At 46.1% G+C, this 14,831-nt stretch overlaps 1 protein-coding gene across 1 annotated transcript in view; it reads right to left on the bottom strand.

Annotated features, from left to right (window-relative positions):
- The window catches only part of LOC116515330 (collagen alpha-1(XVI) chain-like), a 63,040-nt gene that overhangs the window by 20,040 nt on the left and 28,169 nt on the right, over positions 1-14,831 (bottom strand). The window contains exons 2-6 of the mRNA XM_032227301.1: positions 13,012-13,056; positions 12,226-12,404; positions 10,422-10,481; positions 5,056-5,235; positions 4,003-4,080 (exon numbers count right to left, since the gene is read on the bottom strand). Of these exons, the coding sequence (XP_032083192.1) occupies positions 4,003-4,080; positions 5,056-5,235; positions 10,422-10,481; positions 12,226-12,397 (490 nt within the window). The 5' untranslated portion in view covers positions 12,398-12,404; positions 13,012-13,056. The remainder of the gene's footprint in view (positions 1-4,002; positions 4,081-5,055; positions 5,236-10,421; positions 10,482-12,225; positions 12,405-13,011; positions 13,057-14,831) is intronic.

The raw sequence follows: 14,831 nt of genomic DNA, 5'->3' as shown, positions 1-14,831 counted from the left end.
GTGTCAACCAGGAAAGGCGTAGAGATGGGAATAGTGCCATCTGGATGGTGGCCACATCTCAGGAGCTTCCTTATATGTCTTTCGTTCACCTTTCAAGAAGTTATTGAAGATGAGCCCGCGAGACCCCTGTCTGTCATAATTCTCCATCAAGCCATCATCACCATCACCTGCATGAGGTACGTACCTGCATCACTCTCATCTTCCCACCAGCTGGGGAGGAACATGGAGTTGGACCAAGTGATGGGATTTCCATGCCAAGTCCCCATGCTCTAGAACGTTTGTGTTTGTGTGTGTGTCAAACTCCATTTCACTGAGGGACACATCAGGGCTGTGGTGGGTGGGTGGATAGATGGATGGAGAGAGGGAGGGAGGGAGGGAGGGAAGGAGGGAGGGAGGGAGGGAGGGAGGGAGGGATAGATAGATAGATAGATAGATAGATAGATAGATAGATAGATAGATAGATAGATAGATCCAGGAGAGCAGGAGTTCAAACTCCATTTCATTGAGGGACACATCAGGGCTGTGGTGGGATGGATGGAGAGATAGATGGAGAGATGGATGGAGTGAGAGAAAGAGAGTGAGAGTGAGAGAGAGAGATCCAGAAGACATTTCCTTACACTGAGAACAATCAATAAGTGGAAGGGTTTGCTAAGGGAACTAGATATGTTTAGCCTAAGGAAGACAAGGCTTCGGGGAGACCCCATAGCCATCTTCCAATACTTGAAGAGCTATCACAAGGAAGAAGGTGGATTTATTCTCCATAGCACCTAAGAGCAGGATAAGAAGTAGTGGATAGATGATTATCAAAAAAAGACCCCTCCTAGAATTAATGAGAAACAACCTAGAATTAAGTGAGAATTAATTAACAATGTGGAATGGCTTGCCTCCAGAAGTTATGGGTGTTCCAATCCTGGAGGTTTCAAGAAGAGATTAAACAGCCATTTGTCTGGAATGGTGTAGGGCAGAGGTGAGCAACTATGGCTTTCTTTATGACCTGTGGACTTCAACTCCCAGAATTCCTGAGCTCAGGAATTCTGGGAGTCGAAGTCCACAGGTTGTAAAGGGACCATAGTTGCCTGTCCCTGGTACTGGGTCTCTTGCTTGAGCAGGGGGTTGGATTAGAAGACATCCAAGGTCCCTTCCAGCCATAGAACTCCATGGTTCTACGTGATCGTGAACTGGGCACTTGGCAACAGGCTCACACTATGGTTGCAGCAGCTTGCAGTTGTGTGTCTGCCATTTGACAACTTTCCTTCCCAGAAACTGATGGGGAAGATTTTATGTTGCCCAGATAATTTGCTCACATTCCCATCGCTTTTTCCCCAAGGAGCCTGGCTATGTGATCCTTGCTTAATGATGGCAACAAGGACAGCCAGGATTGCCATTGCCAAAGGATGCAGTCCAGCGGTGGGTTTCTACCAGTTCGGACCGGTTCAGCCAAACTGGTAGTAACTTGGTGGCCTGGGTCGCTGGAACCGGCAGTGACCCAGGCCTGCCACGCCCCCGAACTTGTTCTCCTACAGCTCTGCTATCTTGTTTTCCGGTTCTGCACATGCACAGAACAATTTTCATTGCCAAAATGTATTTATTTTTTCCCCATTTTTAAAGGTTTTGCACATGTGCAGACCTCTTTATTTGCAAATGCGCACCTGTGCAGAGCAAAGCGAGCAGGCGTGAGCAAAATTTTTGCACGCACCGAACCGGCAGGAATGCCGGTAGCAACCAACCCCTGATGCAGTTGTGTGGATAGCATGCTAGATGGCTGCATTTATTAGTGATGGAAATCCCAGCCCCAGTTACTATCACTAAGTGAGAAATTTAGGTAGTCCTCGACTTACCATGCTAGGTTTAGTGACAGTTCAATGGCACCGAAAAATGTTTTTCACACAATCGCAGGATCTGTATGGTCACATGATCAAAATTCGGGTCCATGGCAACTGGCATGTATTTGTGACGGATTTTAATGTCCCAGGATCATGCGATCCCCTTTTGCGACCTTCTGACAGGCAAAGTCAATGGGGAAGCCAGATTCACTGAATAACCATGTTACTAACTTAACAATGATGTTGATTCACTTAACTGTAGAAAGAAAGGCCATAAAATGGGGCAAAACTCACTTAACAACTTTCTTTATAAACTTTGGGCTTATTCGTGGTCATAAATCGAGGATTAACAGTACCTGTACACCCCCTTTACTCTACACTCCTGGGGGAAGGCTATTGCAAAATCCCCATTCCCTCCCCACTCCTGGGGGAAGGATACTGCAAAATCCCCATTCCCTTCCCACTCCTGGGGGAAGGATATTGCAAAATCCCCTCCCCACTCCAGGGGAAGGATACTGCAAAATCTCTATACCCTACCCACTCCAGGGGGGAGGGATATTGCAAAATCTCCATTCCCACCCAACTCTGGGGCCAGCCAAAGGTAGTATTTTCTGGTTCTCCAAACTACTCAAAGTTTCTGATACCGCTTCTCCAGAACCTTTCAGAACCTGCTGAATTTCACTCCTGCCTCTGACACTACCTGAGCATTTTGATTTGTAGTCCTACCAGCAACATAAAGGAAATCACCTATTCCATTATATATTTATTGATTAAATTTATATGCTGCCCATTTCGCTCGGCAAAGCAACTCTTGAGAACAGACTACTTAAGTACAAGCTCCTTGTTCTTACAAGAAAAACTTAAGAAGAACCTCTATTTTGGCTAACCAGAATAATATTTCCACCTTCTGCTCTACAAAGATGGAACTGATCAAAATACAGTTCAATGAATTTGGAGATACGTTTGGCCTGTTCTAGGTTCATTGAGTTGGAGTAAGCTACGAGACTCTCCTCTTTTTCCAATGGCTAGTAAGAACAAAGTTCACATGTCACTAGTGGTATAGATCCAAAGGGATTTTTTTCCATCCTTTTGAAGGACTGTAAAAGGAACTATGACACCATGATTTAAAATTGCTAAAGGAAGCAACAACACCAAGGAGAAGAAACTGCTTTCTGTATGAAGATGCAACCTAGTGTATATAGTAAGACTCTAAATGGCCAGGAATGGCACCACTGTAGAAAAACTCTACGCATGCTCTGAGTCTTGGTGATGGGTAAAAGCAAATGACTGATGAAAGCAAGCAGACAAAAGCAAGCAGATTTAGAGCAGGGGTTGACAATCTTAAACACTTAAAGAGCCATTTGGACCCATTTCCCACAGAAAGGAAAAGACCGGGAACCACAAAATCCTTCCCATGCCTGACTATTTCCTGAGCAGCCACAAAACTAGCATATGAAGTTGAATTAAACATTCTGTTTTCTTCTGAAACTTTTCTTTTCTAGGATTTATCCATGGTTGGCCTACTGGGGGTCAAAAACAATGGTTGGTTCTGGATCCCGTTCCAACTAGTACGGTTGGAACGGGCTCGGTGTCACCCACATGGATGTGCGTGGGGTGCGCATGCGTCATACCTCCTGTGACGTGTCCGCAAGCCTCTGTGATGCTCCAGCTGTTTGGCGGAGGGTTGCGCAGGCGTCATACGCGCCATGCACATGCGTGGAAGCACCAAAGGCTTAAAGGACAGGTAAGGAGCTTGGGCAGGTGGGTGGGCCCTCCGGAGTATCGTACCGGAATGGTATCCAATGCTCCGGGCAGGCTCTGGTACGTCCGTACCGGGGCCTACCATCTGCAACCCACCACTGGTCAAAAAGCTCAATACATTCCATGCCTGTGAATGTTGCACATTGGCGATTGTGACCAGTGATGGGTTTCCATTTTTTTACTACTGGTTCGCTCATGCATGCATGTGTGATGTCTGGGCGGGTGGGCAGAGCCTCCCGCCACTGCTACTACCAGTTTGCCTGATCCAGGCCGAACCAGGCTGTACCAGAAGCAACCCACCTCTGGTTGTGACGTATATTTTGAGTGACAGGGAGTCACAGCAGAGGGATGAAAGAGTCACATGCGGCTCCAGAGCCCCGGGTTGCTGACCTCTGACTTAGAAGGAAACCAAATTTACCTGGAGGGCCTGGTGCTCCTGTCTCCCCCATGATTCCAGTCCCTTTGTCTCCTTTTTCTCCTTTGATTCCGGGCTCACCTGCATTGAGGGAGAAAACATGAAAATGAATTTACCGAAGCCTCCATCCATTTATCACATCAGGCTACTTCTGAAAAGTTTTGCGAAGAGTCTTCTTTGTCCTTGTTTAGAGCTGTGACCACATTCTTGCCCAACTGGGATAAAGTATTCATCTCAGGAACTTTCTGGGACAAAGTTATAAAACCCAGGCACACCCCAAATTTGGGGACTCCTGCTGATGTGTCATCTAGATGACATGAATCTACTGGCTGAGTTGTCACCTGCTTAACCTGGCTTCTGATTTTGCCCATCGCCTAAATTTACACCATTTGCAGAGCCATGGAAAAGCCAATCAAGGTTCAAATTCTCCAAGCTTGACAACTTTAATGCCGGTTGAAAGAATTTGGGAGTTGAAGTCCACCTATCTTAAATGTTACCAAGGTGAAGAAACGCTGATCTATGATGTGCATCTCCAAATCTACTGTGATTCCCCAAAAATAAGACAGGTTCTTATTTTCATTTGACCTCTGAAATAAGTGCTTGGACTTATTTTTGGGGAGGTCTTATTATTTTTCAGATGCAGGAGGCCCCTTAACCTTGGGCCACGGATCAGCTGATCCAGAGAGGGCTGGAAGTTCTCTGTTTCTGGCACACTCTTGCCAGTCCTAGCATCACTGTGCCTGCCGCTCTTTTTGTGGCCGCCACTAAGAGAAGGGCCGCAATAGCTAGGATTTGCAGGAGCGGCCTCTGCAAAGTTGTTCCGCATGGAGGCAGGTGCATGTGGGGTGCATGAGGCATGTTCCCCCCATTCCCCCCTCAGGAAATGGTGGGGTCCGGCTGCACATGTGTTTAAATATTTTAGGGGAAGTGTATTTTCGGGGGTAGGGCTTATTTTAGTGCATGTGCTCAAAAGCCTGATTGGGCTTATTATCCAGGGAGGTCTTATTTTCAGGAAAACAGGGTACTTCTATCCAAAGGAGGAGTGACAAGGCTTACCTCTCATGCCGGGCACACCTTGCCGGCCTTCCCTTCTAATTTGTCCAGGCAATCCTGGAGAACCAGGAGGACCTGGCCGCCCTGGAGTTCCATCTTTCCCAGGTGATCCTGGTCTCCCTGGCTGGGAAAGGACTTCCACCGGTGACAGGGGCAGTCGGGAAGTGTAGTACTGAATCCGTTCTGCAGGAAAGAGAAGGGAGCCATTGTTTGCTCTGCTGCTCAAAGGGGTGGACAGGAAATCGTGAGGGGAGGAAATGGGGAAGCCTGTTTTTTTGGGGGTGGGGAAAGGACTTTCTCTGTCACTGTTGAATAGACACAGAAGATAAACCCTTAAAGCAGCGGTTCTCAACCTGTGGATCGGGACCCCTTTAGGGGTTGAATGACCCTTTCAGAGGGGTCGCCTAAGACTATCGGAAAACACATATTTTCGAAAAAATACAGAAAACATAAAATAATGTTATGGTTGGGGGTCATCACAACATGGGGAACTGTATTAAAGGGTCACGGCATGAGGAAGGTTGAGACCCACTGCCTTAAAGGGAGCTTTGGGAGCAGGTATATTCCCCTGAGAAACTACAATAGAATAGAATAACAGAGTTGGAAGGGACCTTGGAGGTCTTCTAGTCCAACCCCGTGCTTAAGCAAGAAACCCTACAAGCCTCCATCCTGGTGCTCCTTGACCTCTCTGCGGCTTTTGATTCCATCGACCATGGTATCCTTCTGCGACGACTGCGGGAGGTGGGGGTGGGAGGCACTGTTTTACGGTGGTTCTCCTCTTACCTCTCGGACAGGTCGCAGTCGGTGTTAGTCGGAGGGCAGAGATCGACCCCTAGGCCCCTAACATATGGGGTGCCACAGGGTTCGGTCCTGTCCCCCCTACTTTTTAATATCTACATGAAACCGCTGGGCGAGATCATTCGACGGCACGGGATAAAATACCACCAGTATGCGGACGATACACAGCTGTATCTGTCCGCCCCGTGCCAACTCAATGAAGCGATGGACGTGATGAGCCAGGGCCTTGAGGCTGTTAGAGACTGGATGGGGGTTAACAAGCTTGTACTCAATCCAGATAAGACCGAGTGGCTGCTGTGCTTCCCTCCCAATAATTGGCCAAGTGTTCCATCTCTCAGGCTGCGGGGTCAAATACTACGCCCCTCAGATAGGGTCCGCAACTTGGGAGTCCTCCTGGACCCACAGCTGACTTTTGAACACCACTTGTCAGCTGTGACCAGGGGGGCATTTGCCCAGGTTCGCCTGGTGCACCAGTTGCGCCCCTACCTGAACCGGGAGGCACTCACAACAGTCACTCGTGCCCTTGTGACCTCTAGGCTGGAGTACTGCAATGTGCTCTACATGGGGCTGCCCTTGAAGAGCATTCGGCGACTTCAGTTGGTCCAGAATGCAGCCACGCGAGCGATCGTGGGTGCACCTCGTTTCACCCACGTAACACCTATCCTCTGCGAGCTGCACTGGCTACCTGTTGATCTCTGGGTGCGCTTCAAGGTGCTTGTTGTCACCTTTAAAGCCCTTCATGGTATTGGATCTGGGTACTTGAGAGACCGCCTATTGCCAATTACCTCCACTAGGCCGATAAGATCCCATAGATTAGGCCTCCTCCGAATTCCATCAGCTGGTCAATGTCGACTGGCAACTACCCGGAGGAGAGCCTTCTCGGTGGCTGCTCCGACCCTATGGAACGAACTCCCCATGGAGATTCGTACCCTCACCACCCTCCAGACCTTCCGTATAAGCCTTAAAAACCTGGCTGTCCCGACAGGCCTGGGGCTAAAGACTTCAACCCCACCCGAATAGTATGACTGTTGCGCTTTTTAATGATGTATTGTCTTTATGTGTGTACGGTATCTTGTTCTGTTTTTCCCTTCCCCTGGATTGTGAGCCACCCCGAGTCCCCTCAGGGAAAAGGGCGGCATATAAATAAAGTTAAAATCCAAATAAAATCCAAAATCCAAACCACTTCAGACAAATAATTATCCAACATCTTCTTAAAAACTTCCAGTGTTGGAGCATTCACAACTTCTGGAGGCAAGTTGTTCCACTGATTAATTGTTCTAACTGTCAGGAAATTTCTCCCCAGTTCTAGGTTGCTTCTCTCCTTCATTAGTTTTCACCCATTGTTTCTTGTTCTACCCTCAGGTGCTTTGGATAAAAGCTTGACTTCCTCTTCTTTGTGGTAACCCCTGAGATATTGGAAGACTGCTATCATGTCTCCCTTGGTCCATCTTTTCATTAAACTAGACATACCCAGTTCCTGCAACCGTTCCTCATATGTTTCAGCTGTCAGGCCTGCAGTCAGTTCTTAGAATTGCAACTTAGAGCAATATTTTGCCTTGGACTCTGATTTAATTTTGGATGTTATTTGGAATGCTGACATTCCATTGCCTTGCCAAACAGGGCTTTCCTCAGCATTTTCTCTCTTTCTTTATTTTCAAGAGTGCCTGTGGTAGTGGTGAAAAAGCTTGAGGAATAATAAGTCTGAATTCTGACCCTGATCATGCTATTCTTAGCTTTCATTTATTTTCTCCTTTTGAACAGTTAAAAGAAAGAAAGAAAGATCCTCAGGATCTCCAAAGAAAGATGGGCTATTGAATATTATTGATTTTTTTTAAAAAAAAAATAGTGATTTATCAGCTAGAGTGGTAAGGAAAGATCTGCAGGGTGGTGATCAGGAAAGTCAAGATGATAGCTTGTGGACATGTGATTGAAGTTTCACTTCCTTTTAATGGTTGGAGAAACGTAAGACAGAGTGGGGACTGATGATAAATTGATAAGGATAATATATAAATACTTACTAGACTACAAAATGAAGGAAGAACAAGTTAAGGAGACCATGGTCGTATGGGCTAAAAATTTTGGATACAACATTGATTTAGACAATTGGCAAAAACTTTGGGAATGAAATCTGAAATTGACATTAGCCACATCATACAAAGAGAATCTATAAAATTCTCTACAGGTGGAATCCCCCCGCCCCCCGGCAAGATTGGATAAAATGTTTAGCAACCCATCCCCAACACGTTGGAAATATAAACAATCACCAGGCGCATACTACCACATGTGGTAGACCTGTAAAAAAGCAAGGCGATTTGGGCTGACAAATTCAGATGTGGGTAGAAAAAATGGTTGGATAATGTATAGAGTTCAAGCCAGAATTATTTCTATTAGGTATTATTACAGAAGGCTGTAGCAAAGGGTCAATATACCTAATACTTCACATCCTAACAGCAGCAAGAATGGTGTATGCACAGCAATGGAAAAGTGAAAACACCCCTTCAGAAAAGGAGATAATAAGGAAGATATTAACATGCCCAGAAATAGATAAGACTGATGTTAGAATTAAAAAACGAAGGAGAGACAGAATATTATGACTTGTGGAATAGATTTTATCAATGGCTGGAAACACAAGGTGGTAGTCGGAACACAAAAAAAATTAGGCTAAGTAGACCTGAAACGAGATATATATGTATTAGAATGAATATGTTTGTCAAACATAATTGAATAAGATTAGCACTGTGTAAGTAGAAGAAATATTATTTGTCTTTCACTTTGGTTTCTATGGCGGATGAAACGCGAGGACGGTCACACTGTGTTTGATATACTTCTATGTATATAATAAAAGTATATTTAAAAGAAAAAGGAAAGTCAAGATGATAGCTGTGAATGTGACATCAAAGTTTCACTTCCTTTTAATGGTTGAAAAAACGTAAGACAGAGCAAGGTTTTGATTACATAGGTGTGGTCTTTTTCTCAACTCTTTTGACCCAACTCTGCTGCAGAGGACCCATCTAGCAGGAATTCTGAACACACCCTTAGAAGAAGGCACTGAAATAGATGAAAATGCATAATTTCCTTATAGGGCTTTCAAGGCCTTACGCAAACAAATTGCTTGGGTTTTCCTTGCTTGGATGCTGTGATAAAGAAGCTTGCAAGACCAAATCTGCTCCAGATGTCCCAGGTGGAAAAGAGGCATTGCATTAATACTCCAATGTGCTCTACATGAGGCTGCCCTGAAGAGCATTCAGAAGCTTCAACTGATGAGAACGTGGTTCTACAGATAGTAAATGGTGATGGATATACGGCACGTGTAAAATTGCTGCTATGTGAGCTGCATTGGTTTACTGGCATAATCCGGGTACAACTCAAGATGCTGGTTGTCGCCTTTAAAGCTCGACATGTCTTGGGACTGGATTACCTGAAGGATTATCTTTTTCCAAGAGTTTCCACCTGTCCAATTGGATCTAGCGGATTGGGCATGCTGCAGATCCCGTCAGCCAAAGAATGTGCACTGGTGGGGATGAAGACAGGCCTTTTCTGCAGTGACCCCTGCTCTGCAGAATATCTTCCCCTTGGAGACTAGAATGACCTCAACCCTGTTGGCCTTTCAGAAGGCTTTAAAAACCTGGCTACATTTCTTTCAGTGGTGGGATTCAGCTGGTTTGCACCTATCCGGAAGAGCCGTTTGTTAACTTTCTAAGCAGTTGGGAGAACTGGTTTTTGGAAGAAATCTCAGGGTTTTTTTTCCCCACTTTACAGGGCTAATCCTGTAAGGAAGACAGGAAGAAAAAATTCTGGTGTTGTTTCTAGCCTCATCTTTATTGCCCTGCTTACAGAAACTGCCTCTCCGGTTAACCTTTATTGCATTGTAACAGCTAAAGCAAAGCGCCCATTGACGTGAGTGATGTTGAGTTGGCCATTTCCACCCAGTCACATGACCACCAAGCCCCGCCCACCCAGTTGGTCATTAAGGCAGAGAACCAGTTGTTAAATTATTTGAATCCCACCACTGGTTCCTTTAGTCTGGGATGCTGAATTTGTTAAGAGCCTCATCATTCGGCTTTATTCATAACTGATTAAGTTTCTGGGCTACTTTTGAATATGTAAACTAAGACTCTATCATCCAGGCTAAAAGCACCTAAAAAGGTTAAATTTTTGACCCAGTTGCCACGATTTAACCTTTTTGGGTATTTATTTTGAATGTTTTATTGTTTTTAAAATGCTTTTATTGTTTTAATTATTTTTATAGTTTTGGAATTGGAAGCCACCTAGAGTCATTGATTTGAGATGGACAGTTATAGAAATTGAATGAATGAATGAATGAATGAAAGAAAGAAAGAAAGAAAGAAAGAAAGAAAGAAAGAAAGAAAGAAAGAAATTGAGCAGAATTGAAATGACCTTCTCTATGGTGGGGTTTGGGGTAGGAAATACTCTCAGCTTCCAGATCTGGCATCATAACGTGACTCATTTCCTAACACTCTAAACTAATTCTGCTTGGTTTTCTAGGTCTCTAACCTGGACAGAGATACCCCATGCTTCCCCCTTGCTCTTAATCTGCTCTCATCACCCACCATCAAACATTTTTTGCAACTCCTCTCTGATGAACATCCTGATCTGGTCATGGCATCTCCCTGGTGAGAAAAACAAGGAAGGGGGAAAAACAGAAGTCAATTTCTGCCTTATGTTGCATGTTAGCCTGTCCCATTTGACCGCTTTCACACACTCAGCTTCACCCCACATGCAGCCATTCCCACAAGCTCCAGAAAATCTCCCAGGAGCAAATCTTCCAGCCCTATTGCATTCTGGCAGCTGAGTCGGACAATGAAGATGGTGGGGAGGACATGAGCCAGTCCTGGAGTCTGGGGAAGGCTCGGACGAGGGCTCTGCATCGGAGGCACAGAGGGGGCCAGGCCATCTGGGAATTATATGCTGCCTCCAGAGCCTCTGGAGTTGGACATCAGCGAGGCAGAGGAACAGGGGGAGCTTGTTTCTAGTGCACACATGCGCACAGCTGCCAAAATGCAAAAACAGTTGAGACAAAAGGGGCGACTCAGGAGTAAGGCTTGGAGATGATTGGCCCCTCCCAGAAGACATAAAGGAGGAGCAAAGGCAAATGAGCCTTTCTTTGCACGAAGCAACTTTAATTTTTTCTGGTCAGTTTAAACTCTAAAGCTCTTTTTTGACACTGTGCTCCGTGTGGCCTTGCAAAGCTAATTGCCAATTAGGTCTTTGGCAGCATTTCAAGGAAGATAAAGGTGGGTGCTTATCATCCTATCCTGAAAGACTGTGGCAGATTCTGTCAGATTCTTTACAAACTATTTGTGACTCATTATAGGCTGTGAATTGCTAAGTGTGTGCTTTTTACTGTCTGAGGAAGCCTAGGTCAGAACAAGCTCCGCCATCAACATCTTCCTCCTTCCCCACTTGTTCCTTTCCCTAACTGAAGGAATGGCTGCTGAGGGTCACCATAATCAATCTCCCAGCATGCTGCTATTTCAATTTCCTCTCATCCTTGAGAAGCAATGCTTTGTGGGACCCTCTGGGGCTGTTCAGTCACGGATCCTGGACAAGTAACCCCTCCCCTACATAACCTCAGGAAGGATTCAGCAACTTGGAGTGGTTGCATTTGCAGATTAGAAGCTCTGAATTGCACTGGGTTTCCCCAGCAGTTCTGTACTGCAGAAGAAACCGAGAAGCACTTTTTGACACCTTGTGCATCAGTGAAGTTGTATGAACATCTCTTTTAAGCAGGGGTGGGCTGCTGGGCGTTCGTACGGGTTTGGCCGATTCTTTAGCTAGGATTCTGCCCAGTTCGGCAAACCCCCAAATGCCACCCCTGGCTGGCCATGCCCACCATGCCCCACCTCTCCTGCCCCTCCCCTCCCAGGAGTCTCCACGTGGTCCATTCGTCATGCCAGATAAGTGCAGGGCCCGCATGGAGGCTCAGAGAGTGGGGGGGAAATGGGCCTACTGGAGGTTTTGGAAGTCCAGAAATGGGCCTGCTTTCAGCCTCCGGAGGACCCCCAGAGCCTGGGGAAAGCAGTTTTCGCCCTCCTGAAGCACAAGGAAATCCTCAGATCCAGGGGAGGGTGAAAAATGCCCTCCTTGCCATAGTGCAGGAGGCTGATTAGGCCACGCCCACCATGGTTATGCCCACCCAGCAATGAGGCAGCAAACCTCATTGCTGCAATTTTTGAAGCCCACCCCTGCTTTCAAGTGAATGTCAACCACTGGTGGCACCTCTTAGAACCCATCTAAACATACAGATGACATTTCTAACTGCATCTACTTTCAGACTGAGCCAGAATGATGGACTTAGTAGTCCAGCTGCCCATTCCATGCCATGCCTCTCCTTGTCTTTGCCCCAGTTCTTACCATCGTTCCCGGCAATCCTGGGTTCCCAGGGTTCCCAGCAGGCCCAGGTGCACCAGGATGTCCTCTCTCCCCTGGGGGCCCATGGGGCCCATCTCACCACTTTTTCCTGGGCCTCCCGGCATCCCCGCTCTGCCTTTCTCTCCAGGGTGACCCATCTGTCCTGGAGTGCCATGGTCCCCCTAAAAGAAGACAGAACAATTCCATGCAAGGTTGTCCTACGACCATGATGGCAAACCTATGTCAGAGGTGGCCCGCAGCGCCCTCTCGGATAGCATGCGAGCCATTGCCTTAGTTCAGCTCCACTTTGCATGTGCACATGCCTCCCGCTGGCCAACTGGACTTTGGGTCTCTGCCACGCATGCACAGGGGTGGGATGCATGCGTGGCAGAGACCCAAAGTGGATGCGTGGGTTGCATGTGCATGTGTGGAGGCGGGGCATGTGTGGGGGTTGTGTGTGCATGCACAGGGAGCAGTGTCCATGCGGGCAGTTGCGTTTGCATGCACAGGGCGCAGAGCATGTGCAGGAGGGTTCAGGCATACATGCGTGGGGGTGCAGGGCATATGCAGGGGGCAACATGGACATACACAGGATGGGGCACATGCAGGGGGTTGCAACACATGCACGGGTGTGAATGCATAGGGGTATGCATACTGCATTTTGGGGATTCACGAGTGCACACATGCATGTGTGCACATATGCACTTTGGGCACTCAGACCGGAAAAGTTTAGCCATCACTGTCTTAGGAGAAGATGCTGATGTTCCCTTCCAACAGTGTCCCACTTACTTTCTGTCCAGAAGGACCAGGAGGGCCTGGTTTTCCAGGAGGTCCCTGTGGAAAAGTAAGGAGAAGTTTTCAACACAGTGATAAATACTCATCGTGCATTTGAGTGGAAGAGAGTATTAGCTTAAGGCCATTTTGTCCCATCCCTACGATTTCACTGGAAGTTGTTTACCTGCCCATTACAGGAAGGTGCTCCTGGTCCGTTACTTGTCTCTATTATTGTGTCATGGACAACTTAAAGACTGGCTGTTTTAGAACTGTTTGAAGTACAACGGCCATGGAAGGGCTGCTTTACGGTCTCTGATGCACTCCTGGCCATCATAAATGGTTGTGCCCATCCATTCCCTGTGGCCACGTGACTGCATGTCAAGTATGTCAGATTTAGATCTGTTGTGGTGTTCACAGCCACATGATCGTAATCCATGATGTTTTTCCGATTAAAAGCAGCCTTTCAAATGAACTTTTTAGTTAATGACCACAGCGAAAAAGGCCAGAAAATTATTTCTGGTGTCCTGGATGCCAACATTTACAAGTGCCTTCAGCCTGGCTTATCGATTAATATTGAGCGCAGCAATGGTGAGTGCCGAGAGGAGAAAGGCAATTTGTTTCGGAGCGTCTTTTGCCTCCTTCCGTAGCCCTGGTGTTCTCTGGAGGCTCCACGAGATTAATGCTCAGTGCGTTATTATCGCTTTCCTGTAATGCAGATGGATGGTGGCCGGGCTAAATTCCAGACTCTTTTCTCTTAAAGAGTCTTTTCTCTTAAAGAGTGCTTAAAGTTTTCCATCCCAGCCAGCTCACTGATTGGCTGGAGTCCAGGCCAATCAGTGAGCGGCAGGCTGGGCTGGCTTAGATTTTTAGTGTAGATAGAATAGATGGGGGAACGGAACGAGCGAGTGCCAAAATAAAGTGGGGGTTTTTGAGAACAGCGGGAAAAATTATGAAAAGTCGTGCCTGTCCCGCCAGATGCAGGATGTCTGGTCACCCTAGGTTTGTTTAACATTTAAAATATGTGAAGATTTTGAATCTAAGTATAGGAAATCTCCCCATGGGAAAATGTGGATTAAACATGATAAGAGAGACTTTGAAGGCTGGACACTTAATGCAAACAGAAAGATATTAAGGGTGCAAGAGTTAAGAAGTGATCCCTAATAAGAACAGATTTAACTTTGGAAGAATTCAAAGACATTTTGCACAGGGCAGTCAGGAATTTATCTTCACTTTATCTGCTACTAAAAACTGAGTTTAAAAGAGGAGATAGAAGAGGATACAACTGAGACTCAAGCTGTTTGAGTTATGGATTTAAAAATGACAATATGGGAAAAGATGAACTCAGTTGGTTTCTTAACAACTAAAACCAGAAGAGTACATTGGTCAACTTTCATATTTAAAAAAAAGATATGTTATTCCCATGAAGGAGTTCCTGAGAAAAGATCATGAGAAAATGAAATTAGGTTTTGGAACACCATTTAAGGAGAATAAACATCAAGATTTTTAAAAGCAAAAAAAAAAAAGAATATAAAACAAATATTCTAGGGTTGGTCTAGAATTGAATAGAGTAAGAGAGTTGGAAGAAACTTTGGAGGTCTTCTAGTCCAACCCCTTGCTCAAGCAGGGGACTCTACCATTCCAGAGAAATGACTATCCAATCTCTTCTTAAAAGCCTCCAGTGATGATGCAACCACAGCTTCTGAAGGCAACTGATTAATTGTTCTCGTTGTCAAGAAATTCCTTCTTATTTCTAGGTTGTATCTTTCCTTGACAGGTTTTCATCCATTGTTCTTGTCCTGCCTTCTGGTGCTTTGGAGAATAAGTTGACCTCCTCT

Source organism: Thamnophis elegans, chromosome 12, assembly GCF_009769535.1.
Source record: "Thamnophis elegans isolate rThaEle1 chromosome 12, rThaEle1.pri, whole genome shotgun sequence".
Lineage (NCBI taxonomy): Eukaryota > Metazoa > Chordata > Lepidosauria > Squamata > Colubridae > Thamnophis > Thamnophis elegans.
Note: the sequence above shows the minus strand (reverse complement) of the source record. Positions and strands in the feature narration are given on the sequence as shown.